The 26,444-nt window shown below is 40.2% G+C and overlaps 2 gene segments (V, D, J or C); both read left to right on the forward strand.

The window, feature by feature from the left end:
* The first annotated feature begins 1,440 nt into the window (after window positions 1-1,440).
* On the forward strand, window positions 1,441-2,088 carry LOC125282724 (T cell receptor alpha variable 29/delta variable 5-like). The segment is given in 2 exon segments: window positions 1,441-1,492; window positions 1,670-2,088. Coding segments are annotated over 2 exon segments (471 nt in total).
* A 22,308-nt stretch (window positions 2,089-24,396) lies between these two features.
* LOC125282723 (T cell receptor alpha variable 34-like) lies at window positions 24,397-24,991 on the forward strand. The segment is given in 2 exon segments: window positions 24,397-24,448; window positions 24,699-24,991. Coding segments are annotated over 2 exon segments (345 nt in total).
* Window positions 24,992-26,444: the final 1,453 nt, after the last annotated feature.

A 26,444-nucleotide genomic window follows, 5' to 3' on the forward strand; every position in this document is an offset into this window, starting at 1 on the left:
ATAACAATAATAATAATAATAAATTTCCAGGCTCAAATGGCTTAATTGGAGAGTTCTATTAAAAATTTGAAGAGTTAGCATGAGTTTTACAGTTTCTTCCAGAAAATAGAAAGAAAGTAATTCCTAACTCATTTTAAAAAGGTAGTATTTCCCCAAGACCAAAATCAGGCAAAGACCATACAGAAAAGAAAACTGTGGAGAAATTTCCCTTGTGAATACAGGCACAAAATTTCTTCACAAAATATTAGCAAGTAAAATTCATCAACATATAAAAAGAATAATACCAAATGCAAATGGATTTTTTTCAGGGATGCAAATCTGCTTCAATGTTTGGAAATTAATGGATGGAATCCACCACATTAAGAGGCTAAGAGAGAAAATCACATGATCATGTTAATCTATGCAGAAAATTTTTTTGCCAAAATTCAACACTCATTCATGTTAAATCTCTGAGAAACATAGGAGTTGTGGGGAACTTCCTCAACAGCTAATAGTATGCCTACCAGTAAAATACTACATACTATTGGTCTTAAAATCAAGAAAAAGGCAAGGATAGTCACCCTTGTCAGTTTCATTCAACATAATGCTAGATGCTCGAGCCAGTGCAATAAAGCAAGTACAAGTAAAGACGATCATATAGCTCAGAAAAGAAGTAAAACGTCCACTCTTTGTAGATAACATGATTGTCCATGTAGAAAATACAAAAAAAAATCCTAAAACCATTCAGTGGGTTCAACAAGGTCACGGGACACAAGATAAACATACAAAAATCAAATGAATTTCTATATACTAGCAGTGAACATGTGGACACATAAATTAATATATTTATTTACATGAAAATATTATGCCATTTACAATTCTTCAAAAGGACCCCAAACTCCTAGGTGTAAACCTAACAAAACACATATCAAAATTTTGTGCTGAAAACTCCAAAATGCTGATGAAGGAAATCAAAGAAGACAAATGAAAACACATCCTGTGTTTGTAAATTAGAAGACTCAAAATGGTAGGGGGCGCCTGGGTGGCACAGTGGTTGGGCGTCTGCCTTTGGCTCAGGGCTTGATCCTGGCGTTGTGGAATCGAGCCCCACATCAGGCTCCTCCGCTATGAGCCTGCTTCTTCCTCTCCCACACACCCTGCTTGTGTTCCCTCTCTCGCTGGCTGTCTCCCCAAACACCATCAATCTCTTATTCTAACATTTTTATGGGGAAGGGATTGCAAATTGATCTTTAGGAAACAGAGAAATACATTTTCAGAATTTTTCTACATGAGGACTAAAGGGGGCAGTGCTTCCTTTCACAAAGATAAACAGCTAAAAACAGGGCTGCTCATACTTTAAATAGAAGGCTCTGTGGAAGGAAATGAATGAAGTGCAGGAAGTTGAAATCAGATTTATCGTTGCTTGGGCAGAAGAGAAGACAACCTGAGTCCATGGTAGAAATGGACAAGCTCCTGGGGGCATCGCTGTTGATTCTGTGGCTTCAGCCAGGCTGTGAGTTCTGGGCGGGAGGTCTGAATATAGTAGAAAACCTCCATGAGGCGCCACAAGGCTGGGAGATGGGATCATTGGGAAGTTGTGTTTTATTTTGCATTGTGTTCTGGCTCATGATGTTTTTCTGTGGGGACTTAAAGAATAGAATTTAAAATCTCTTATTCTCTTTCCGAACAGGGGTGAATGGTCAACAGAAGACGGGTGACCAGCAGCAAGTCAAGCAAATTCCATCCCTGAACGTGCAAGAAGGAAAGATTTCTATTCTGAACTATGACTACAATAATGATTTATTTGATTACTTCCCGTGGTACAAAAAATACCCTGCTAAAGGTCCCGAATTCCTGATATCGATATTCTCAGTTACGGGTAAAACTGAAGATGGAAGATTCACAGTCTTCCTCAACAAAAGTGCCAGACGCCTGTCCCTGCATATCGCAGGCTCCCAGCCTGGAGACTCAGCCTTGTACCTCTGTGCAGCACGTGCACAGTGCTCTCCAGGCACCTGCAGCCTGTACCTCAACCTGCAGCTGGCTCCTTGCCTCTTTGGGGTCTCTACTGGGAGGCACGTACTTGCTTCCAGTTACACACAGCAGTAAGAGAGGGTGTGCTTTAAATAGGAGAGTGGGCCGAGCTTTAAGGAAGACTAGATACATAGCAAGTCCTACAAATAAGTTAAGGTCATTCCTTGGGTTTTAGGGTATCAAAAAGTCTAATCATTCTCCCTTTTCACTTTCAGAGAGGGGGTACTACTTAGCTGAAGCACCCATCTCTGGTGATGTTTTAATTCCACTAGACTCTGGAATGAAAATACTGTTTCCCCTGTAGCTTCGGAGAAAAGATACACTTGAAATGGGGAAACCGGGGTCCTACTTCAAGTTCTCCCAGTGAATATTTGTGTGCCTTTCAGTACTAGCAATTATGTGCTTCATTTTTGTGTCAAATGAACAAAATAATCCCTCATCATCACTTCCAGATAATTGTATCTTTACACTAAATGCATTTGAGAATATACATGTTATAAGTCATAATCATTTATTTGTTTCATCACTCACAAGATACTTCCAGGCATTGCTTCAGTAAATCACTTACTGTGTGTCCTTTTCCCAAGAAAGACACTGAACTATTTGACACGCTGTCCATCAGGAAAAGGTGCTGCCCTGGGGATCATAATAAATACAGGCATGTCATGAAGCTGGTCAGCCACAAGGATCTTGTTTTGGGGAGCCATCCCGATTCCCAGATGAGATGGATACATCACATTTGAGCATTTAGGGTGCAGTTCAAAATGTGAAGAACCAGGCCAAGGTCATTCTAAGAATTCAGAAGACATAGAAGTATCCCAAACATCCCAAATATCCCAAATGTTTATTAATCAGGAGTCTCCAGTAGGGTTATCATTCAAATAAAAATACAAGCAGTTTGCAGCTTCAGACTTAAGTGATCTAAATGGCCCAAGTTCCTTACCTGGGATTCCCCTTTCCGACAAATAAGTAGTAATGAAATGAGCCTCATAGCTAATAAAAAATATCCTGATGTTTTATATTCCAACTTCCCCACTGTCGATTTGTATGACCTTGGCATTTTTATTAATCACTCAGGTTGCTGTGGAATACAGGCTAGAACTAGATGATATCACTTCCTTACAGCCTAATGAGGATGGGATTCCACTCAAACGTTTACTGACCACTGGTTTTATGCTTTTCACGTACGTGATGAATAGAAGGAAATTAGTCAACCTGAATTTCTATGAAAAAATTTTCTTCTTTATGCCTTGAATTGTCAGTCCCTTAAATGTAGAATTTCAAGCTGAACAGAGAAAAAAGATGCCAACTACCAAAAAGAAAAAGAGAAATAGGATGAGACACCCATGGCTCTCCTGAGAAAACAAGAGACTATTTGTGCACATAATGTATGTGTCGTGTCGTGTGTGTACATGTGTGTGTAATCTTTGCCAAGGAGCCTTCTCCTGATTCATCACCAAAAAGCTGAAGGCATTCCTGAGATACCTTTCTAAGAAGAAAATCATGTGGCCCTCCAAAGTGGTCCCTGAGTTAAGAAGCTATATTACACAGGAGATGATTTCAATAGTCATTCCATTTTGGATGGGCTCAGAGAGTCCCAATCTCTGGAACCGTGAGACATCTAACCGTGGAGTCGGTACAGAGCTCACTGGAGAACCTACCTATTTATTCTATTGTAATGAAATATAGCCTTATCTTCTCAAAGCCACACCACAGGCTGTTCAATGAAGTACCCACTTCTGCTATTTCTGTAAGCAATTATTACAGTAATACTGCATAACTCTAAACCTCAGAAGCTTAAAAGAGCAAATTATTTCACTCATAAATTTGTGAATTGATAATTTAGACTGGAGACAGATGAACACTTCTGGGCTTGGCTGAGCTCACTGTTATGTCTGAAGATCAACTGGCTGTTGGCTGGTCTAGAATGGCCTTGTCTGGGGTAACTAAGACTACTCAACTCTTCTCCACTTGCCTTATCTTCCAGCAGCCTAGGTCAGGCATATTTCCATGGCAATCATGGGGGAGCAAGACTTGAAACATGAAAGCATCTTTTAAACCTTTACTTCCATTACAATTTGCAATACCAAATTGGCCAAAGCAGGTCTCAGATTCCCACCATAATATATCATTTTATATATATATATATATATATCTCACATATGTATATTCCACAACAGCAGGGGCTGGATGGGGAAAAATATATATAACATGATAGAATATTATATATTATTTTACATAATACATACCATTTATCTAGATATGTATTTTAATATTTATTATATGCTGTATATTATTATGAATTCAATTTTTTTATCATTTATTTTTTATTTTTTCCCAACCCCTCTCTATTTCTCTTACTGCTTGGCTTTCACAACCACTTTTCTACTCCTTTCTATAAGTTCAATTTTTAAAAAAGATTTCATGTATAAGAGATACTGTGCAGTTCATTTAAATTTAAAAAGATAAAGAAATATGGATAATCAGTCTAGTTATTGTATATTTCTGTTCTTAACAAAACTATTTCTAACATCCTAAGTCGATCAATCAAATACCTTTTCTTATCTTCAGTTCGATTTAACATGATTTATAAATTATTCAAACTTAGTTATAAGTTCCATTACAATGGACATTTTTCACTCTGCTTACCACTTATATTTACCCTATTTCATGTCTATGTATGAGGGAGGCTATAATGTGGGAATGGATTGATGCCGTTTCTACATTCCTAAGACTACACAAAACATCACACCGAAAAGGGAATGCTATATACAATCTCATCCCTGTTATTTTTGTTCAAGCTCTTTATGTTACAATGTTCACATTTTATTCATTCCCACACTCATTAATCTATATGCTTTTCTTATTTGATATACTTGAGAAGTGACATTGATAAAGAGTTACTTTCTACCATTGACCAGCTATGAGCATGCCAGGTCATCTTGAACAAGTGATCAACTTCTTAGCATCTTATATCAGGACTTCATGTGTATTTCAAGGTCAATAATTTCCAGCTAACATGGCTCTCAGATTTTATTCATTCAATCAATCAACAATTATTCATTGAGTACCTACTAAATTCTATATGCATGTCACATGCTGGGGAAAAAAGAACTATGAGAAAATAAATAGTATCTTCTCTCACTGAATTTTTACTCTAAAATGAGTCAAGGACTAAGCTTAGGAAATCAAAGGGTGATCTGAAGGCACATAGAGTCCCACTGTCACCCAGCCTTAGTAGTGAGTCAAGGACAGTGTAGAGTCTGTGATGTGAAGCCTAAGCTGATACCTGAAGTTTAGTAGAAGTTAATCAGGTTGAAGGACAGAAGAGGTGGGGGAAGTGATCTTAAAAATAGGAACCGCACAGGGGCGCCTGGGTGGCTCCGTCAGTTAAGTGTCTGCCTTTGGCTAAGGTCATGATTGATCTCAAGGTCCTGGGTCCTGGGATCAAGCCCTGTGGACTCCCCGCCCAGTGGGGAGTCTGCTTGTCCCTTTCCCTCTGCTCCCTGCCCCACCTCCCTGCATAGAAGACAGTAAAGATCATAGTGAATTTTAGGACTGAAAGCCAAAATTTTGTCATGAATAAAATTATATATTTATTTATTTATATTTCTCAAACTAACACTGCAAAGTAGCCATACTCTCAACTTTACAAATGAACAATCATATTCTTTGTGAAGTTGCCAAATGTGTTATTTATTTGAGATTCTTCTAACAGTTCATATATTAGACACCTGATGTGTACCTTAGACTTGAATATAGGAGATGCAATCAAAAAGAAATAGGCATTGTGTCTGCCTTCAGGAAACATATAATATTATGGAGTGTATTACAAAATAGTGCAATCAATGCTACCATAGGAGGCAAGTAAAATAAAACCACCTAACCGAGGCATCTAAATTGGAAACAGAATGTAACAGAGAGCTATCTGGGAGAGGTGATTTAAGTTAAGACTTATAAAAGTTAAAAAAAAAAAAAGACTTATAAAAGCATTCGTCAAAGAGAGAGTCAGACAAAGGGTATTACGGAAGAAGAGAAATAGAATGTGCGGAAGTATAAAGACAAAATTAGTTTAAGAGAATTACATGAAAGGAATTCAGAATGGCTGGAGCATTCAACTCAAAATGGGCAACAGTAAATATAAAACTAAAGTAATAAGCAGAAATCACTTTGTGAAAATAATTATAAGCCATTATAAGATGCCTGTACATTACTCGGAAGGCATTAATGAGCACCAGAAGGCATCTGAACAAGCAAATGGTACAATGGAACGTTATACTATTTAAAATATTATTTTGTTTTCATACATGCAGATATATGTTTATATATAATTGTATATATATTTTCCCTTGATTTTTCTTTTTCCTCTTAATGCTGGAGTAATTCTCTCTCTAACACAGTACATTGCTAAGCTTTTCCTTATAGCAAGAAAAGGACATATCTTGGATGTAAACTTATTAAAAAAAAAGCCCAAATCCACATTTTATTTATTTATTCATTTTTAAAGATTTTATTTATTTATTTGACAGAGAGAGACAGCCAGCGAGAGAGGGAACACAAGCAGGGGGAGTGGGAGAGGAAGAAGCAGGCTCCCAGCGGAGGAGCCTGATGCGGGGCTCGATCCCAGAACGCCGGGATCACGCCCTGAGCCAAAGGCAGACGCTTAATGACTGCACTACCCAGGCGCCCCCCAAATCCACATTTTAATCAACATTTCTCAGCCTGGCCACAGGGAAGCATTGTTTTAAAAGTATTCTAGCTAGATGTATACAATCCTGTGGGAAGAGTGAAAGTGTTGTGATGTCTCTCTAATTGGTTGTCCTCCAGAGTTGCAACGTTCTGGAAACAATTGCAACGGGCCTCGCTCTGAGCTCGAAGGTAACTGCTGCTGAGGAAGGCCACCCAGGAGCTGACCTGGCCCACTCCCCTGAAGAGGCTTTTGTGCACGTTGTTGTGGCAGTCAGTCCATCAGTACCTGGTTGAGTCTGGGAGAGGCTTATAACGGTGACAGCACCCTGAGGGCAGGAGCTGGGTCATCTTTCTGATCTTTTTGAGATTGTGGGAAGGGGGGAAGAGGGGATAAATGATGGCTAATTATGACAGACACTCTGGAGGGAATAAAGGGAGGAGAAAGGAACCAGATTTTTTATTCCTTTTGCCTTGACTGAAGATTTAACTCATGACCTAGTAGCCAACTGCCTTAGAGATCAGCTCAGCAGATCAGTCTTGTTATTTCTTCTGTCTACAGAATCTAGCATGTCCAAAAAGGTCATTCAATCTCAACCAACAACATCAAGGCAGGAGGGCAAGACTGTGAAACTGGACTGTTCATATGATGCTGGGGTTGTATATTATATGTTGTGTTGGTACAAAAGGCCTCCCAAGGGGAGATGACTTTCCTCATTTGCCAGCACACAGATACACAGGGTCAGTATTTTGTGAATTTCCAGAAAGCAGCTAAAACTATCAGGCTCATGATATCATCATCACATTTGGAAGACGGCAACATATTTCTCTTGTCTCAGAGAGGGCCTTACAAAAAGCCCAGAGCTCAATCTGAGACAATTGCCTGTTCCCATATTCTCAGGGAAGCCTCAAACCTTACCCAGACATTTGCTAGCAGCTGGTGGTTAAGGTGTGTAAGATAAGATCTAAAAAGGAAGTTGTTGAATTCATTCCAGAAAGCACTCCTTCACAGCTGGCTCGGGGACCACTCAGAACCTTTTGCAAAAGTCATACTCCTCAGATATCATCATATTTCTTATTTCTTCCCAAGGAGTAGGTCATTTAAAAAATCAGCATATGAAGGACAGTATTTTAAGATTATACTTGATTATTGCAGATTTTATACGTGCTCAACTCAATCTTTTGGGGAAGATGGTTCTTTTGGGTTTCTGGACCCAATTCCAATGTGGGGGAAGGAGAGGCTTCCCACAACACCAAGCAATTCTCCAATATGAGCTGGGTGTCCTACAATTCAACTCAATTCTGATACCATCTTATCTGGAAATAGATCCCACTGGTTGAGGGCTCAGTCCCACAAGACTGCTCCCCCCTACTTCAGATGCCAGTTGAAAGCCCAAGCTACTTGTACTTCTGACACACTGGCTACATATTGGAGGTTCCAAGAACCCCCTCCAACCCAGGATGACAATCACAAGCCCAGGTTTTTACCTGTACTTCTAACCAACTTGCTATAGATGTGAGGCTCCAACAGCACCTTCCTTAGATTTCTGGTGCCAGTTGCAAACCCAGGTTGCTATCTGTACTTCTGACGGGCTGGTTATATATCAGAAGTTCCCATGTCCCCATCCTCAGGTCCAATTAATATGCCAGAGTGGTTCACAGAACTCAAAGAGACATTTTACTTACTAGATTGCTGTTTATTATAAAAGGACATAAGGAATTCAGGAGCAGCCAGATGAGAGAGTTGCATCAGGCAAAGTATAGGGAAAGAATGCGGAGCTTCCATGCTTTCCGAGAACATCACTCTCCCAGCACCTCCTTGGGGTCACCAACCCAGAAGATTTCTGAACCCTGTCCTTTTGGGTTTTTACGGAGGCTTCATTACTTACTCATGATTGATTAAATCATTAAATCACTGGTCATCGGCAATTGATTCAACCTCCAGCCCTTCTCCTCTCCCTGGAGGATGGGGGTGGTTACTGAAAGTTCCAAAAGAATCCCACGGTTGGTTCCCCAGCAACAGCCCCCATCCTTAGGTTGCCTAAGGGTTTCCAAAAGTCACATCATTAACATAAAAGACAGGTTCATTGTTCTTATCACAGAAATTCCAAGAATTTTAGAAGCCCTCTGCCACAAATAGGGTTAAAGATCAAATACATATTTCGTATTATAAATCGTGAAAAGCACTAGGGAAAAATAAGCACACAAAATAGAAATTTATTTGCTAGGTTGCCTAAGGACTGGCCAGAGAAATGGAACCTTGGCTGAATAATTATAGACAGAAGTATATCACACCATGTAGTAGAGTAACGTGTTCTAGACCACTTTTTCCTATCTCCTTGGCCACATTTCACCCTAATTCTTGCCAACTCCAGCTTGGCTTACCATGCCCTTTGATTCACATCCTCCATGTACCTAGGTTTGTTGATTGAAGTCCCTCTACAGTCACATGCCCATCACAAGCTTTAATTAATCATGACAGAGAAAGGATGAATGTGGTGAGGCACTACTACAGACACTGGAGTCTGAAGTTGATCTCGTAGCCACCTGACTTGTTCATGGGAAACAAGAAATGAGACCATGGCTTTTAAACGAGGTGTTTTTTTAATTCAGATGTCTGCTTCCCAAATGTTTTTGTCAAGTCCACAGGACTAGTCTTTCCATTCTGAGGAGTCATTTTCCTTGCCTTAGGAATTCCCTAAAATCCCTCCTAGGAATCGTCTGCTAAGGATAATGAATGGACCCTACTTCCGTGTCTTCAGGTCTGACACAGTGCCAAATCCTTACCCACCTTTCTTCTTAATCTTGCACCCTGAATTAAGGCTTTGACAGCTTATTAGAACCAAAAACGAAATACATGAAGTGTCAACTCTTTTGTGGTTGTCACCTATTGCTGGACAATTTGGGCATTCCTCCCCTGAAACTGTATCTGTGTGTACTTAAAGTAAGATTGCTATGCTTGTTGAATATTTACTCCCATTGGTTTAGTCAGTCACTTGTTCGTTCAGGAGAAAAATACCAGGTCCCACGTAAAACCTTTCAGTTGCTTCTAATTACTTTCAGGCAAATGTCTCTGTCCAAGTTCCCCTGTATATATTACAAAATGTTCCTCCTCATGATCTTTGGATCAAGACCAAGGTTAATAATAAGACAGAGGATATTCTTTTGATATCTGTGCTATCCATAAGCTCATCTTCAAGACCCATTTTTAAAGATCCCAGAAAGAACCCATCTGGGCCAGAATAAACTACCAATACCTGATTCCTCAGCCTTTCAGTGTTCCTTGGGATTTATTCTTGTTGGGTCTTGATTTACTCCTATGATTCCCAACCTAGATGAAGCCACAGAATCAACAACAATGCATTCTGGAACTTGCCTATTCCTCCCTCAGCAAAGATCCAACAAAGATTCTCATTTCTATGAGATTATTAAAAATAAAATATAAATAGGCTCAAAATACAACCAGCAGAAGGTAAAACAGTGCCGTCTTTTTCTGATAGAATAGATGGGAGGTATTTCAGTTATGAACTGTGATTTACAATGTAGTATGTGCTGCATTCCTGATACCAATATTTCAATTTTAGGTACACTGGAAGATGGACAGAGTTCCAGTTAGTCATAGGATATGTAAAGCATGAAAGTGTCACTTCCACCCTACCTCGTAAAACTAGATAAACAGCAAAATCGTAACTTTGCTTTTACTATCAGAGACCTGAAGTCACAGGGAAGCTAAGTAGGCTGGATTCTAATGAGGAACAGCTTCCTTGAAGAACAGGTAAGCTTGTGGACTGACACCATATTAGCAGAGCATAGGTAAAACAGGTGCTGGCTGCCCTATGAGCAAGAAGAAATCAGCTAAAAGACTGAGTGAGGTCTCTTATGACAATGTAGAACTGCAGGGAGTCACAGACTCAAGAGGAATCTGCATTCACTGGTGGGACCATTTTCACAGACCTCCACCATAAGCTCACAAAAATGACTGGGAGCAGAGAGGGTGACAGAGGGAGCCCCATCAGAGATGTTGGTCTGCACAATGTGACTGCAAGAGGCACAAGACCCTTAGCTAGGGACCTTACCTAGGTCAGTCTCTCACATGGAGGAAAAGCCTGGGGCTGTTGGGCATGGGAGTAAAGAGGAAATTCTTTGTATGCACGCATGCATGTGTGTGGGCACACACACACACACACACACACACTCCTAGGGCACACTTGAGATCTACTGCAACAGAGTGGATAGTCAAGGAAAAAGCCCGTGACCTTTGGTTAAGGTACAGGGGCAGGAAAACACTCTGAGCTGAAAACCCTGTAACGGAACAGTTAATCATTCTGCTACCGATTAGAACTGAACTAGCATGGGTTCCCTCCCTGGTGAGTTACGGATAGAGACTACATGGAGCGGGGAGTCGTCACACAAAGCAATTTTTATTTGCAGCAAATAGGGAGATCATGGGGAATAATTTCCAAAGCCATCACACCTCAAACAACAAAATTGGGGAAGTTTTAGGCCAAGGGTGCATGCTTATTCATGAAGGGCTTGACAAAGGAGAGTTCAGTATAGAATCCTGGCAGAGCCATCCTCAAGTTGACAGAGTCGCGGTCCTGGTTGATTGAAGTCATGAGGGCCAGCAAGGGTAAGTATCTTCAATTCTCTGCGCCAGTCAGTCTGGTGTTTGAGGCTCAAAGGGTTTAAATCCTGCAGAAACAACTCAAGAATGTGTGTTAGGTCAATCCTTACTTTTGAAAAAGCACTGGGAGTTTTACCACGGATTTACCATCTCTGATACGTTAGGCTCTCTCCTGGCTTCATAGAGATTGCTAGTTTTTTCGTTCCCTTTGTTTCCTTAAAATCCTTAACTGCAGAGGTTTTTGCATTCTTTTGTAATTCCAACACCTCTCAAGAAGCTCTGCAAACCTGTGAGCCCTGTGCTTGGGCAAACAGTCCCATTGTGGGCATAACTCACAAAAATAGATGGGGGTCTACAATGACTTCTCTTGTGTCCTGAGAGCTATGCCTCATCTCTCTTTTTCCGAGGACCCCTAACTCTTTCTGCTTATATGATGAGGAAGAGGCAGAAAATCTTCTTACACAAGATGCACAGAGAAACATGGCGGTGTTTGGCTGCCACAGGGAAGAGAGGCACGAATGCTGAGAAAATCCTACATCCAAGATCCAGGTACATGGATCAGTCTACATTGACACCGGACCAAGACAACACAGTCTACCTACCCACACAGTCAGCCTAGCAAGCTCTGAATAACCAACAGCCATCTGCTTTGGGGGAAGAAGTAGAGTAGAGAGTAAGTAGAGAGATCTCACTGCCACAGGAATTCCGGGACAGCTTCAAGCTGAAGTTGGAGCTAAAAGTTTAAAGTGGATTACTCTAAAACAAAGAGATTCCTTTTTAACATAACCACAATAGTGTTATTAATTTTACATATATTAACAGTAATTGAGAAGCTAGATTTTTAATGGCTCATGAAGCAGTAAGATTGTTTCAGGAAAACTTTGATACTTAAGTCAGGGTAACCTAATAAGGTAGAACTCTCTATTTTCAGGGCTTCTACTTTCTGTTCCTAGAGATGACATGACTGGACACTCCTGTCAGAAATGTTAACTCATACACTTTTATTCACTAGGTATCATTCTGAAGAAGCTGGTTAAAAAAGGGGGGGGCTGTTTCTTAATAATATTTTTATCTGTCCAAGATTTGTCATAGGTGCTGACACTGTTAAGTCCAGAGGCTTCTGGAAAGAGCCATCACACATCTGGGAAAGAAGACAGTTATTCTGGTTCTCCAGTTTCCTATAGACTCTAGAAATAAAATATAAATTCGAAAATTATCCAGCAACCCATCTTCATTGCCTCAACAGGGACGAGTGGCCAAAAAAAGGATGTGGAGCAGAGTCCTTCAATCCTGAATGCCTGGGAGAGAAAAACGGCTGTTATCAATTACCATCACACTGAGAGGACTCTGAGGTATTTCCTTGGTACAGGAAGGAAGCAGAGAAAAACCCTACTCTTCTAACAGAGATTCGCCCAGATGTGGATAGAAAACAGGACAGGAGATTCACAGTACTGTTGAATAAAAAAGTGAAACGTGCCTGCCTGCCTATCACAGCCACCCAGCCAGGAGACTAAGCCTTGGATTTCTGTGCAGCCATCGCACAGAGCTCTCCAGGCACCTGCAGCCTACAGTGAGGGACCAGTCACATTCTTTGTCCCTGGAACTGGTTTGGGGTTGAAAGGCTTGCCATAATGTGTTTGTGTCCAACTTGAAATGAATGCAGAGCTCTAATCACTGTGATGATAAGAAATTCAGTTTCCAATGACACAAGCGAGCTACGACAATTTGTACTAACTCCAGTATATTCTAGAAAAGAAATGGTGGTGTTTTAAGTAGATATGTAAATTGTAAGGATAACCTCATTGGGGTGTTTAAGGTTCTCTGATTGAGACCGTACATGTTTCATAATGTGCCAAAGAGATCTAAAAGTCTTCCAGATGACAACGTGGGTGGCTTTCAGGAAAAAAAAAAGAAATATATATATATATATATATATATATATATATATATATGGCCTTAAAAATTATTATAAAACCAACACATGCTCATTATGGACACTTTCGAGAGTATAGAAAATGTAATAAAAGATCAAAGTCATGTAAAATTCTGCTACCCAATGATAATCACTTACCACAAATATTTTTTCTCTAGGTGGTCCGCATATGCCTTCATATCAATTTAACATATAAAATATATTTTTCTTTTTAAAGATTTTATTTATTTATTTGAGAGAGAGAGAGCACAGGGGGGGTGGAGGGAGCAGAGGGAGAGGAAGAACCGGACTCCCTAGAGTAGGGAGCCTGACATGGGCCTCCACACAGGGCTCCACACAGGGCTGGATCCCAGGACCTGAAGAATATACTTTTCATGTAACATTTATGTCCATTCTCCTTTGTACAATTCAACTTCAAAGTATTGGGTGCTTGGTTATAAAAGATACAATTTAAATAACAACCAGAGGAATTCCTGCAAAGCTTTTCACATTGTGACTGTTGTATCTTCAACAAATATTTACTGTCTACTATGTGTCAAACACTGGGTTTGGTGCTAAGGATTGAACAGGATGAAGAGAAAGGGATAACATTTAACTCTGTTCTGACTCTATCCTCTGATGAGTGTCTGCTCTCCAGAAATCACTGGGAAAGTTTTTGACCGAAGTGTACACTAAGGGTTCGACTGACACTACTCAAGGGTTTTGAGATTTTGCCCAAATGTACTATCAATCCCTTCATACCTTGTAGGTCTGTATATACATCAGCAATAGTATGGAATTTTTTACCATTTTCCCCAATGTTCCTTCATGAAAGGGAAATAATAACTATTGTAATCAAATGATTCAAATGATAGGGGAAGGAACCTCACCAACTCCTCTATAAGGCCAAAAAAGTAATTAATATTTATAAAGGAAAGCTTAGGGTAGTGAAAATAATTGTAATACAAATTATTCTTGGATTTCTGAATAGGTAATAAAAACACAAGATAGAAAATACAAATTATGGGGCACCTGAGTAGCGCAGTCTTTGAGCATCTGCCTTCTGCTCAGGGTGTGATCCCAGCGCTATGGAATCGAGTCCCACATCAGGCGCCTCTGCTGGGAGCCTGCTTCTTCCTCTCCCACTCCCCTGCTTGTGTTCCCTCTCTTGCTGGCTATCTCTCTGTCAAATAAATAAATAAAATCTTAAAAAAAAAAAAAGAAAATACAAATTACATAAAAAATATATATGTAATGGGGGCGACTGGGTGGCTCAATCAGGTAAGCATCTGGCTTGTGATTTCGGCTCAGTCATGCAGGGGTCCTGGGATTGAGCCCAGTGTTGGCTCTATGCTCAGCAGAGTGTCTGCTTGGGATTCTCTCTCTCCCTCTCCCTTTGCCCTTCTCCCCACTCATGCTCGCTCACTTTCTCTCGAATAAATAAATAAAAATCTTTAAATAAAATTTTAAAAAAATGAAATACAGTATACCTAGGAAAGTAACATTCCCAGTCACTACCCGCAGCCACACTATCCCCAGCAGCCTAGGAAAACCATGGATAAAATTAAAATTTTCTTTGGGTTATTTGTTTTTTTATCCTTCAGTTGTACAAGTTCTTTATATATTTTGGATACTCAACCCTTCACAGGTATTTACAAATAGTTTCTCCCATTCTGGGGGTTGTCTTTTTCACTTTCTTGAGAGTATCTTTCGGAGCAGAAGAGCTTTTAGTTTTGATGAAGTCTAATTTATCTATTTTTTTCTTTAGTTCCTTGTGCTTTGATGTCCTATTTTAAAACCATTGCCCGATTCAAGGTCACACAGATTCACATCAGTGTTTTCTTCTAAGACTTTCAGAGTTTGGGTTTGTATGTTGAGGTCATGGATCCATTTCAAGTTAATTTTTTAATACGGTGGGAGATAGATAGAGATACAATTTCATTCTGTTGCATATGGATAACAAGACAGTCGGCGTCCCTAACCAAAAGAAAGCTGAGTAGCTATACTGATATCAGTTGAAGTAGACATTAAGCCGGGAATTATTACTAGAGATCCAGAGCTACACTTCAAAATGATTAAGTGCACGACCTACTAGGGTGATAGAACAATTCTATTTTTATACACACCTAATAGCATGGCTTCAAAATATATCAAACATGAATCAGTAGAATTAAGCTAGTAGAATTTGTTGATTTAAAAAAATCAATAAACATATATACAACTGTAGTGGCAGACATTAACACATACATCTCCTAGTAGAAATGTAGAGAAAATATGAACAACACAATTAATATTCTTCACCTGATTTACATATATAGAACACCTTAACCCCCAACAACAGAATATAGATTCTTTTCAAATGTACAAAGAATATTTATCAAAGTTGACTATATTCTAGATCTTAAAGCAAGACTTAATTGCAAAGGATTTAAATCATTCAGAATGTAGTCTCCGACCACAATGGTATTAAGTAAGAATTCGATAACAAAAAGATAATTAAACTTCATTTTTGTACCTTACTGGATATAATAGCCATTTTTCAAATGTATTGCCACAGAAGAACACCAAGCCAAAGCAGGTTTGCGGTGGGATAGATTTTCGGTCTCTGAATAGAGCAGTATAACACCCTATTTTCGAACCTCACTTCCTGTTTGGGGGCAGAATCATCTTATAGCCCCAGGAACTCTACACTCAGGCACTCGTATGAGGGCCAGTCTCTGGACTGGAGTGAGAACAAGAGAAACTTCAACCAGAAGAAGAATTTCTATCATGCTCTACCCTGGCCTGCTGTGGGCATTCATAGCCTCCTTTGGCTTCAGTAAGTGTGGCCCTAAGCACGGGGCCTTAGCTTCCTCTTGGAGTCCAAGAATCAGGGGTATTAAGAGGGAATAGAGATGGGAAAATGAAATGCTGTGTGATTCTTTTCTTTGTCCTTGTGTCATAAATGAATCTAGTCCCCATGACCCATCTGAGACATTTCAGAGAACCAACCTTGTCTTTTTTCTCCATAGGACCCAGCACGGCTGAGAAAGTCATCCAGACCCGGAGTGCAGTAACAATGCAGGAAGGACAAGCGGCCACCATTTTCTGCAAGTATGAAACCAGTTGGAGTAATTATTACACTTTGTATTGGTACAAACAGCCTCCCAGCGGAGAGATGACTTTCCTCATTTACCAGGATGAAAACAAGCGAAATGCAAAGCAGGGTCGCTTCTCTGTGAACTTTCGAAAGACAGAAAAATCCATCAGTCTCACCATTTCTCCCTTACAACTGACAGCCTCGGCGGTGTATTTCTGTGCTCTTGGTAGCTCCACAGTAATAAAAATAATAGTGAAAGATAAACAAAAACCTTAGCTCCATAAAGGCAGCCATCTGCTCAGATTTCCAGGTATTATGTTTTTATCTTGGGTTAAATAAACCACAAAGTGGTTCTTCAAATGATCCTTCAACAGTTAGATTTGTTAAAAAAGGAAACAGGAAGCTCAAAATGGCGTCATTTGTGCTAACACCCACATCAGTAAACCAAGTAAACCAAGACTTAATCCCTAAACTAACTGTAGTTCCAACCCCCCAGGAATGTGACCGTTAACCAGTCAACATGGAATTACCTGTCAGCACTAGTGAGATAACCTACCAGATAAGAGCTTCCCTGCTCCTCTTAGGAAGGTGACCTTGCCTAAAACAATGCATTTTTTGCTAATAATTTCCCTTTTCTGCCTCCTTTCCACCAAATCGTACACTAAACAATGAATAATGTGGGCTTGGGCAACTGCCTTCAAACACGGAAAGAACGAAGTATTAAGGAACATGAAAGGAATTTGGTTGAGAGGGATTTTTAGAACTACTTCTGGGAGAAAAAATATCGCAGAAATAGTTCTAAAATCCCCAACTGACTAAAAATGTTGCAGTCTTGAATCTCGGGTATTGCAGTAGAAAGGTCTTTACTGAGCCTTACCACTAGAGGGAGGTAGCACTTACAAGGTATTTATCTTGAGATCTAAAACACAAACCTCGATGAAGATGAAAGAGGAAAGAAAGAAAGAAAGAAAGAAAGAAAGAAAGAAAGAAAGAAAGAAAGAAAGAGAAAAGAAAGAAAGAGAGAGAGAAAGAAAGAAAGAAAGAAAGAAAGAAAGAAAGAAAGAAAGACAGACTGTGGACTGATTTGGTTCCCAGTTCTAAGTAAAGGAGTTCATATATAGTCACAAGAGGGAGCTGTTACACCTGCAAACCAGTGCTCCTTCCGGAGTGAGGGGGAGGTTATCACTGAGTTGTACAAAAAGTTTATTTTCCTCCTCTTTGTCACCTTGTACTTCCTATAATCTCACATGGAGTGTGTGCACAGCTTCAAGGACACAGGCAAACCTCTTCCCCAAAGTAAAGAGCTGACCACTCATAGGAAGAAAAGAGAGAGGTGATTCATAGTTTAATTTTTAATGGCCAAACATTGGTTCATCTAGTAGAGTGATAAGCTTAGTTATTATAGCAAAGAAGGATGAGTAATTTTAATTTTATTCTATCCCATTTCTTTATTAACAACCATTTTTGAGAATAAACAGGGAGACTCTTTTATGTTTATTTCCACCTTTCTTGGAAAATGGCTTCATTTCAAATCATCTGTTCTCATGCCTTCTTTCTTTTTAGTGGCCCCAATGCATGCCACCACTAGGCATGGGCATGGAGATGAGAAAATATGTGTTAAAGAGGGGCTCAGGTGGGATAGGAATAAGTACCACTCAAGTCATTGGTTCCTGTATTAAGACCAGAGGCATCCATCAATGCCTATCTGGAAGTTGCTTGAAACATCGTTGCTGGAGCCAGCATGGGAGACCTGAATACTAGGCACCTTGACTCTTAGACTGGATTCCAATTTTGTCTTTTCCTAGTAAACTGAACACCGTAGCATCATACAGCTATGAAGTTATTTTTGCCACAGAGTTGCAAATATTTTCTTCTTATTGGATGTTTAACTCAGCTTATGATCATTTCTTTTTTTTTTTTAAAGATTTTTTATTTATTTATTTGACAGAGATAGAGACAGCCAGCAAGAGAGGGAACACAAGCAGGGGGAGTGGGAGAGGGAGAAGCAGGCTCCTAGCGGAAGAGCCTGATGTGGGGCTCGATCCCGTAACGCCGGGATCACGCCCTGAGCCGAAGGCAGACACTTAACCGCTGTGCCACCCAGGTGCCCCATGATCATTTCTTTTTAACAGAAAGAAGTCTCTAACTTTTGAAGTTATATTGTTTAGTATAGCTCTTGAGGTGTGCTTGCTGTGGCTGGGAATATGGATAGGAATTCTCTGCTTCCTTTTGCCATCCAGGGCTCAACATAGGTTTCTTAGATTAAAGGACATTTCATACCAACTCAATGGAACATCAAGCCACAAATTGGTGGTGGATTTTGCCTTATACCACAAACGCAAGATAAATAATCTCCTTGGGGATGATTTTGCTCATTCAGATTCACTCAGACGTGGCTTATTTGAGTTTGAACCTTGAAAAGGATCTCAGTGTAAACCCTCTGACTTAGGGCTAGACATTGGGAAAACATTCTTAGCTCTCTTTTCAAATTTTTTGTTGAATCCTAAGGATGGGAGTAGACCCAACCAAGAGACTGCTCCTTCCTTAGCCGATGCTTGGCTGGGGAACACCCAAATTGAAAGTTGCCTGAGAAAAAGCTATGTTAGTGGCTGCTATGCTGTGGCTGGGACCTCTCCCAACCTAGGTTAAGATACAAACCCTGAGCTCTGAGACCTGGGACCCTGGTTTGCACTGGAACTATGAGATCACTAACAGAAATCGCTCTTCTCCTAACTTTAGGTAAGTGATCTGGGTCTAATAAGGATGACTTTCATTGCTAAAGACAAAAAACAGGTATCTGCTACTTCTCCTTCTTCCACTGTATTTACTACACTGCTAGAAAAAAATTGCATCTATACTTTTCTGTGTGTCTATGGGTTTCTCTTGAGAGTCTGAATATCATCGTGAGGGGCTGATCATATCCACTCTTCACAGAAGATCTCCCGAGTCTCACAGCTCTCAGGCTTGTAAGGAGGTTTGAGTTCATTGAGCCCAATGGTCATGGAACACAGAAATTTATCTTTGGCCTTGTGGATCTGGATTGCTCAATAATAAATACAAGTAATATTTCTCTTGCCCTATGTAACACACACCACAATGCTCAAGTTTTGGTGTAAGGCCAGAGACGAGAGTTCTGGGAGTGCTTGTGAACCTGACCTTAGAGGTACCCACATTTGACAAACCAGAGCTAATCTATTGTTTCTCAACCCTTCAGGTATTATGAGTGATGCTAAGACCACACAGCCAAATGCAATGGAGAGTACTGAAGAAGAGCCTGTCCACCTGCTTTGTAACCACTCCACAATCAGTGGAAATGAGTATATATATTGGTATCAACAGATTCCCAACCAGGGTCCAGAGTACATGATTCGTGGTCTAAAAGACAATGTGACTGATGGAAAGGCCACTCTGATCGTCGCAGTAGCTACAGTCCAGTACCTTGATTCTGCCGCGGGGCACCCTGGGAGATGCTGGTATGTACTACTGCATCCTGAGAGAGGCACACTGGCACAGATGGGGCCGCCCCCGTACCCTATCTGCCTGGTGGTGGAAGGGAAGCCGCAGCCGCCATCGCCAGAGGCCACTGCACAAGAATGAGCAGGAGCCCAATGGAAGCGAAGTAAAGGAGAAAAGGGGAAAGAGTAGAGTGAAGATAGTGCAGGAGTCAAAGAGGAAAGGATAGAAGGAACAAAGAGGATGAGGAAGAAGAGCTTACGTTATCAAAGGGAGGGACTAAAAAGCTCGCAAGGAAACTAAGAGACACAATTGTAAACCTGCAATAAAGGGAAAAGGAGATGAGAACTTGCCATAGCTCTTTGTCTTAATCAAATGTTGCTTTCTATATAGGTCTCCCTGAAATAGGTGAGAACAACCACGGGTTGTCCCAAAGACTTTCTTCATTCAGACCCTAAGAGGTGCCCAGGCTCTGGATATTGCATCATATTAACCCTTCCCACTCCTCAGACATGGGAATGCATTTCAGAAACTGAGTCATTTGCCCTTGAAAAAAAGTTTCTTATCTGTAGCACACACATCACTGGGATACAGACAATTTGGGGAATGGGATAAATAACGGACAAATATTTGGAATTTAATTTCATTTTTAGAATTTATGTTGAAATATTATTATTACACACCAAAAAACCCCACACAAATCTTTTCTTATTCTAAAAGACTCAAGTTACTACATAAGTATGTAAAGTCAAGCCTGAAAGCCCAATCTGACTCTCCCCACCTCCTCTCCATTTCCTTTTCAATACCTGTGATAACCCATTTTGGCAGTTTGGAGTATGTCTTGACAATCACAGACTTTTTCATTTATAAGGGTGCTCACATAAATACCCAATTTTCTTACATAAATTGGATCATATCAGGTGTATTTTTCTGCAGCTTTTTATTTTTTTATTTTAAAATGTATTTTTTATTTTATTTTTTTATGTTATGTTAGGCACCATACAGTACATCATTGCTTTTTAATGTAGTGTTCCATGATTCATTATTTATGTGCCCTTAACACCCATCACCCAGCTACCCCACCACCCCTCCCACGTCCCTTCTGAAACCCTCAGATTGTTTCCCTGAGTCCATAGTCTCTCCCCCTCTGATTTCTATTTAAAGATTTTGTCTATTTAGAAAGAGAGAGAGAGCATGCAAGCCAGGAGAGGGGCAGAGGGAGAGGGAGAGAGAGAATCTCAAGCATTCTCCCCACTGAGGCTGGAGCCTGACATAGAGCTCGATCTCATGACCCAGAGATCAGGACCTGAGCCGAAATCAAAAGTCTGATGCTCAACTGACTGAGAGCCCCCCTCCGCACCTCTAAAAATGTATTTTTGAGATGTGTTCATATACATACACATGCACATATGGACTTTATCATATGCTTGTATAAAAATTTAATTAACTTGCACACTTCCTAATAATATTTAAATGTTTTACTTCTCTTAGTTATAATCAGAATCACAAATCAACAAATATATATACATATGATTTATATACATATATTTATACATGGATGAATTTTTAGAGGTGAAGTTGCTGGGTCAAAGAATTCCCCTAATGTTATATTTTTACTGGTATTGAAAAGTTGCCTTCCAAAATGGTTCTAACAATCTACACTGCAAAATACAGCATATAGGAAACCTATTTCCCTGCATCTTGGTTAGCACTATTTCAGTCTTTTTTAGATTTTAGACAACTTGAGAGTATTTTGTTAGTATCATTGCATTTTCCTGATTACGAGAGCAGTTGAACAACTTACCCTGTATGTTTGCACTTTTATAGATTGTCTTTTTCTTGTTTATTTGTAAAAATTATTTTAATAAAATGAACATTACTTTGCCTGTTATATATATTGCACATACTTATTCCAAATCAATTTGGAGAGAATTAACATTTTGTTTTATTTTTTTAAGATTTATTTATTTATTTGAGGGAGAGAGAGAGAGAGAATAAGCAGGAAGCCCAGAGGGAAAGGGAGAGAGAATCTTAAGCAGACTCCAGCTGAACACGGAGCTGGAGGTGGGGCTTGATCTCATGCCCCTGAGGTCATGACCTGAGCTGAAACCAAGAGTCAGATGCCCAACCAACTACACCACCTGAGAATTAACATCTTAATATGGATCTTCTAATCCAAATTGATGTATAGATTTAATGTAATACCAATAAAAATCCCAGCAGAAAGTTCTGTAGAAATTGACAAAAGGATTGTCAGATATGCATGAAAATTAAAAAGGACTATGTTAATAAAAACATTTTGAAAGGAACAACAAATTTGAGGAACGAACACTACTGATACTAAATTGTTTTTATGAAGATGTAATTGAGAAATTATAGGATTGATGTAAAGATAGACAAATACAACATTGGAACAGAATAAAAGTTTCAGAAATAGACTCACACATATAAAATCTGTTGATTTTCAATAAAAGTACCATAACAATTCAATGAGGAAAAAATAATCTTTTTAAAAATCATGCTTGAAAAGTTGATAGCCATGTTCAAAAATATAAACTTTAACCTTTAGCTCACACTATATAAATTTGACTCCAAATAGATCAAAGATCTAAATGAGAGGGCTAAAACTATGAGCTTCTAGAATAAAGCACTGGGGAAAATCTTAGATACCATGGGTTTGGCAAAGATTAGTTAATTATGAAACAAAGGATACATGACGTAAGATTTCAAAAATCTATATAAATTAAAAATAGAACTACCATATGATCTAGCAACCTTACTTCTGGGTATATATACAAAGGAATTGAAATCAGGCTCTCAAAGATATCTGTATTCCCGTATTCATTGCAGCATTATTCACAATAGCCAAGACATGGAAGCCACCTAAATGTCCGTGGACAGATGAATGGATAAGGAAAGTGTAGTATTTACATACAGTAGAATGTGGTTCAGCCTTTACAAAGAGAAGAAAGTCCTGTCATTTGTGACAACATGGATGAACCTGGAAAACATGCTAAATGAAGTAAGCCGAACACAGAAGAGCAAATACTACACGATCCCCTTATATGACAAATCTAAAATAGTCAAATTCATAGTGGCAAAGGATAGAATGGGGTGGTTACTAGGGGTTGGGGAGAGGATAAATGGGAAGGTGTTGGTCAAAGGGTATAAAGTTTCATTTATGCAAGATGAATATATGCTTGAGATCTACTGTCCAGCACAGTGCCTATAGTTAACGATATTGTATTGTACACTGTAAAATTTGCAGGGGCGTCTGCCTGGCTCAGTTCAGTAAAGCGTGCAACTCTTGATCTCGGGGTTGTAGGTTTGAGTCCACGTTGGGTATAGAGATTATTTGTTAAAAATAAAATCTTTAAAATAAAATTTGCTAACAGTGTAGATCTATGTTAAGGGTTCCTATCACAAAAAACAAAATATAAAAATACAGAGGACTAGGAAACTTTTGGAGGAAACCATGGCATTAATTGTGATGACCGTTTCACAAGCATAGACTTGTCTCCAAACTCATCTAGTTATATACATTAAATATATACAGCATTTTGTATGTCAATCATACCTCAATAAAGTGGGCTTTTAAAAAATCAGTACACAGGACTTCACAATATTAAAAATGTTTGCTCTTTATTTATTTATTTTTTAAAGATTTTATTTATTTATTTGACAGAGAGAGAGACAGCCAGCGAGAGAGGGAATACAAGCAGGGGGAGTGGGAGAGGAAGAAGCAGGCTCCCAGCGGAGGAGCCTGATGTGGGGCTCGATCTCACAACACCGGGATCACGCCCTGAGCCGAAGGCAGACGCTTAACAACTGCACTACCCAGGCGCCCCAAAAATGTTTGCTCTTTAAAAGACACTGTTAAGAAAATAGAAAACAAAAGACAGACTAGGAGAAAATCTTTACAAATGTATATCTAGAAAGACCTGTATCTACAATATATATCTTTAAAACTCTTACATTTCCTTTTTTTAAGATTATATTTATTTATTTATCGGAGAGCAAGTGACCACAAGCAGGGGGAGGTAGAAGCAGACTCCCCACGGAGCAAGGACCTTAGGATCATGACCTGAGCCAAAGGCAGATGCTTAATGGACTGCCATCCAGGGGTCCTCAAATTGTATATTTTAAATATACGCAATTTTTTATATGTCATATTGAGTATACCTCCATAAGGTAGTTTTTTATAAGACTAAAATCAAAAGTAGGCAGACCTAATGTTGAAAAACAATTACTCAGTTCTAGAGAGCAGATTTTTTCATTTTCTTTTAATTACAAAGCGGAAACTGTTTCAAGCATGCAAAAGTGGTGAGGTATTTTCGATATCCAATAATAAATACCGTACTCGTTGCAATAAATAAATGTACCTCATCTATATAAATTAATTCTAGAGGTCACCCATTATTCAGTATTTCTCAGTCTGGCCAAAAGGTGGCAGTGTTCAAAAAGTATTTGAGTCTGAGTTTGCAGCGCTGGAGGAACAGGAAACCAGGTCTGGTCTCCCTGACCAGTGCAGTGTCCTGCGTCAGGGAGACCCTGCTGAGCTCAAGTAACCTGTGCTGGGGAAGCTCATTCGAGAACACCCGATTGGGCTGGCTTCCAAGGAGCCAGAGGATGGACATTCTCCTGCAAGTACTCCTAGGGATATTAGAGTCGCAGGCAGCCTGTAAGTATGGAGTTAGTCTGGGAGAGTCAGGGGATGCTGGCAGCTGCCTGAAAGCAGGGACTGAGTCATATTCTGTCCCAGGGAGGCCTGTTTGAGAGCCAGATACATGCTGAAAAGATAGACAATATTCCATGTTGATCTGATAATGTTGCTGTGACTTAAAGAGGGGGCAGAGAAAAACCATCCCTCCTATGAGCATGAAGATCTTACGTGGTCACCTGCATTTTCTCTACATCGTCTTTTTGAACAGGGGTCAGTAGCCAAGAACTGCAGCAGGGTCCGCAGTCCATGGTCATCCACGAGGGAGAAGATTTCACCATCAACTGCAGTTCCTCACAGCCTGTTTACGCCCTGTGCTGGTTCAGGCAAAAGAATAGTGAAGGTCTAATCTCCTTGATGATGTTATGGAAAAATGGGGAAGAAAAGAGTCATGAAGAAATGATGGCCACGTTGGATGAGAAAAAGCCCCAGAGTTCCCTGCGTATCACAGCCTCCCAGCCCAGCCACTCAGGCACCTACCTCTGTTCAGCAGATGCACTGTGATCTCCAGACCTCCGCAGGCTGGCCCCAAACTTGCCGCTGGGCTGCACGGGCTCTGCTGACACAGGGCTCCTGAGCGGTGCCGGGACACCTGCCAAGACGAGAAGTTTGAGGGACATGCAGTAGTCTCTTTGCAAAAAAACAAAAACAAAGACGAAAAACCGAACAAGAAGAAGAAGGTTCTTTTTTTTTTTAAGATTTTATTTATTTATTTGACAGAGAGACAGCCAGCTAGAGAGGGAACACAAGCAGGGGGAGTGGGAGAGGAAGAAGCAGGCTCCCAGTGGAGGAGACTGATGTGGGGCTTGATCCCAGAACACCGGGATCATGCCCTGAGCCGAAGGCAGATGCCTAGCGACTGCGCCACCCAGGCGCCCCCTTAATGCCACATTCTAGATGAGCACTCCCTGGATTGCTTGTATTTGAAAAGGGAATGTTGGAGGAGATTCAAAGGAAGTCACCTCAACTGGTACACTTTCACTTACGGTGACAGTTGGAGAGGAAGGACGTCTCACAGTCAATGCTGTTTCCCACGCCGCTAAACCATAGTGCAGGCCAGCTGCCCGTGTGTAGGACAGTTCCCACGGGCGAGGGTGCAGGCACCACACTGCAAGCATTTGTTAAAAAATACATTATTACTCAAATTTGTTCAGGAGAATACGATCCAGCAAAGAACAAGGACAGAAATTCTACTGTTTGACACTACACATAAGAATTTGTAGTGTCTGTTGTCTAAGATAGACACCATCTCCGTACCATCATTGTGATAGGTGCGTGCGATACACAACCCTTAAAGCACCATACCCCACTTAGAGTTAATAGAATAAAAGGCATAGAATGGCAGATATGATTATCTGCATCTTACTTATGAGAAAACTGAGAGTGAGAAGAGATTCCATCAAGGAATGCTTTTGAGAACTTGAATCCTGGGGAAGCACATTGGAGGCCACAGCCACCACAGAGACACAGAGGCCGCTTGCCTACCCGTGGCACGTCCTCACCTTGCCCATTTCCTTTCAGTCGTGCCATTGACCACATTGTCTTATGGCCACTGCCCACCGACCTGCAGCCAGGGGGCAGGTTGTGCTTTGTACTCATTTCTGTAAAAAGCATATCAGAAAATGATGGAATCGGGTCACTGTGCTCCTCCTGGCCCTACCAGAGAACTGAGCTAGACCTTTGTTGAGTCTCAACTCTTTCCCCTGGGACAATGGATGCAGCCCTAAAGCTGTGTCAGTTTCCTGCACTTCAGAGTGGTGGCCCCTCATATTTACTTCATTTTGTTTTGTTGGGGTTCCTGATTGGCGTCTTCCTTCTTCTCCAACTTTAAATAGTAATGATCCATCCTTTTATGGCAGAGTTTTCTTTCCGTACAAGCTCGCTACAGCCATTTGCTACCCTTGATCTTCCAGGAGATTAACTCTAATTGGAAGATCATCTGAACAATTAAGTTAGA

This window comes from Ursus arctos, unplaced genomic scaffold (assembly GCF_023065955.2).
Source record: "Ursus arctos isolate Adak ecotype North America unplaced genomic scaffold, UrsArc2.0 scaffold_17, whole genome shotgun sequence".
Taxonomy (NCBI): domain Eukaryota; kingdom Metazoa; phylum Chordata; class Mammalia; order Carnivora; family Ursidae; genus Ursus; species Ursus arctos.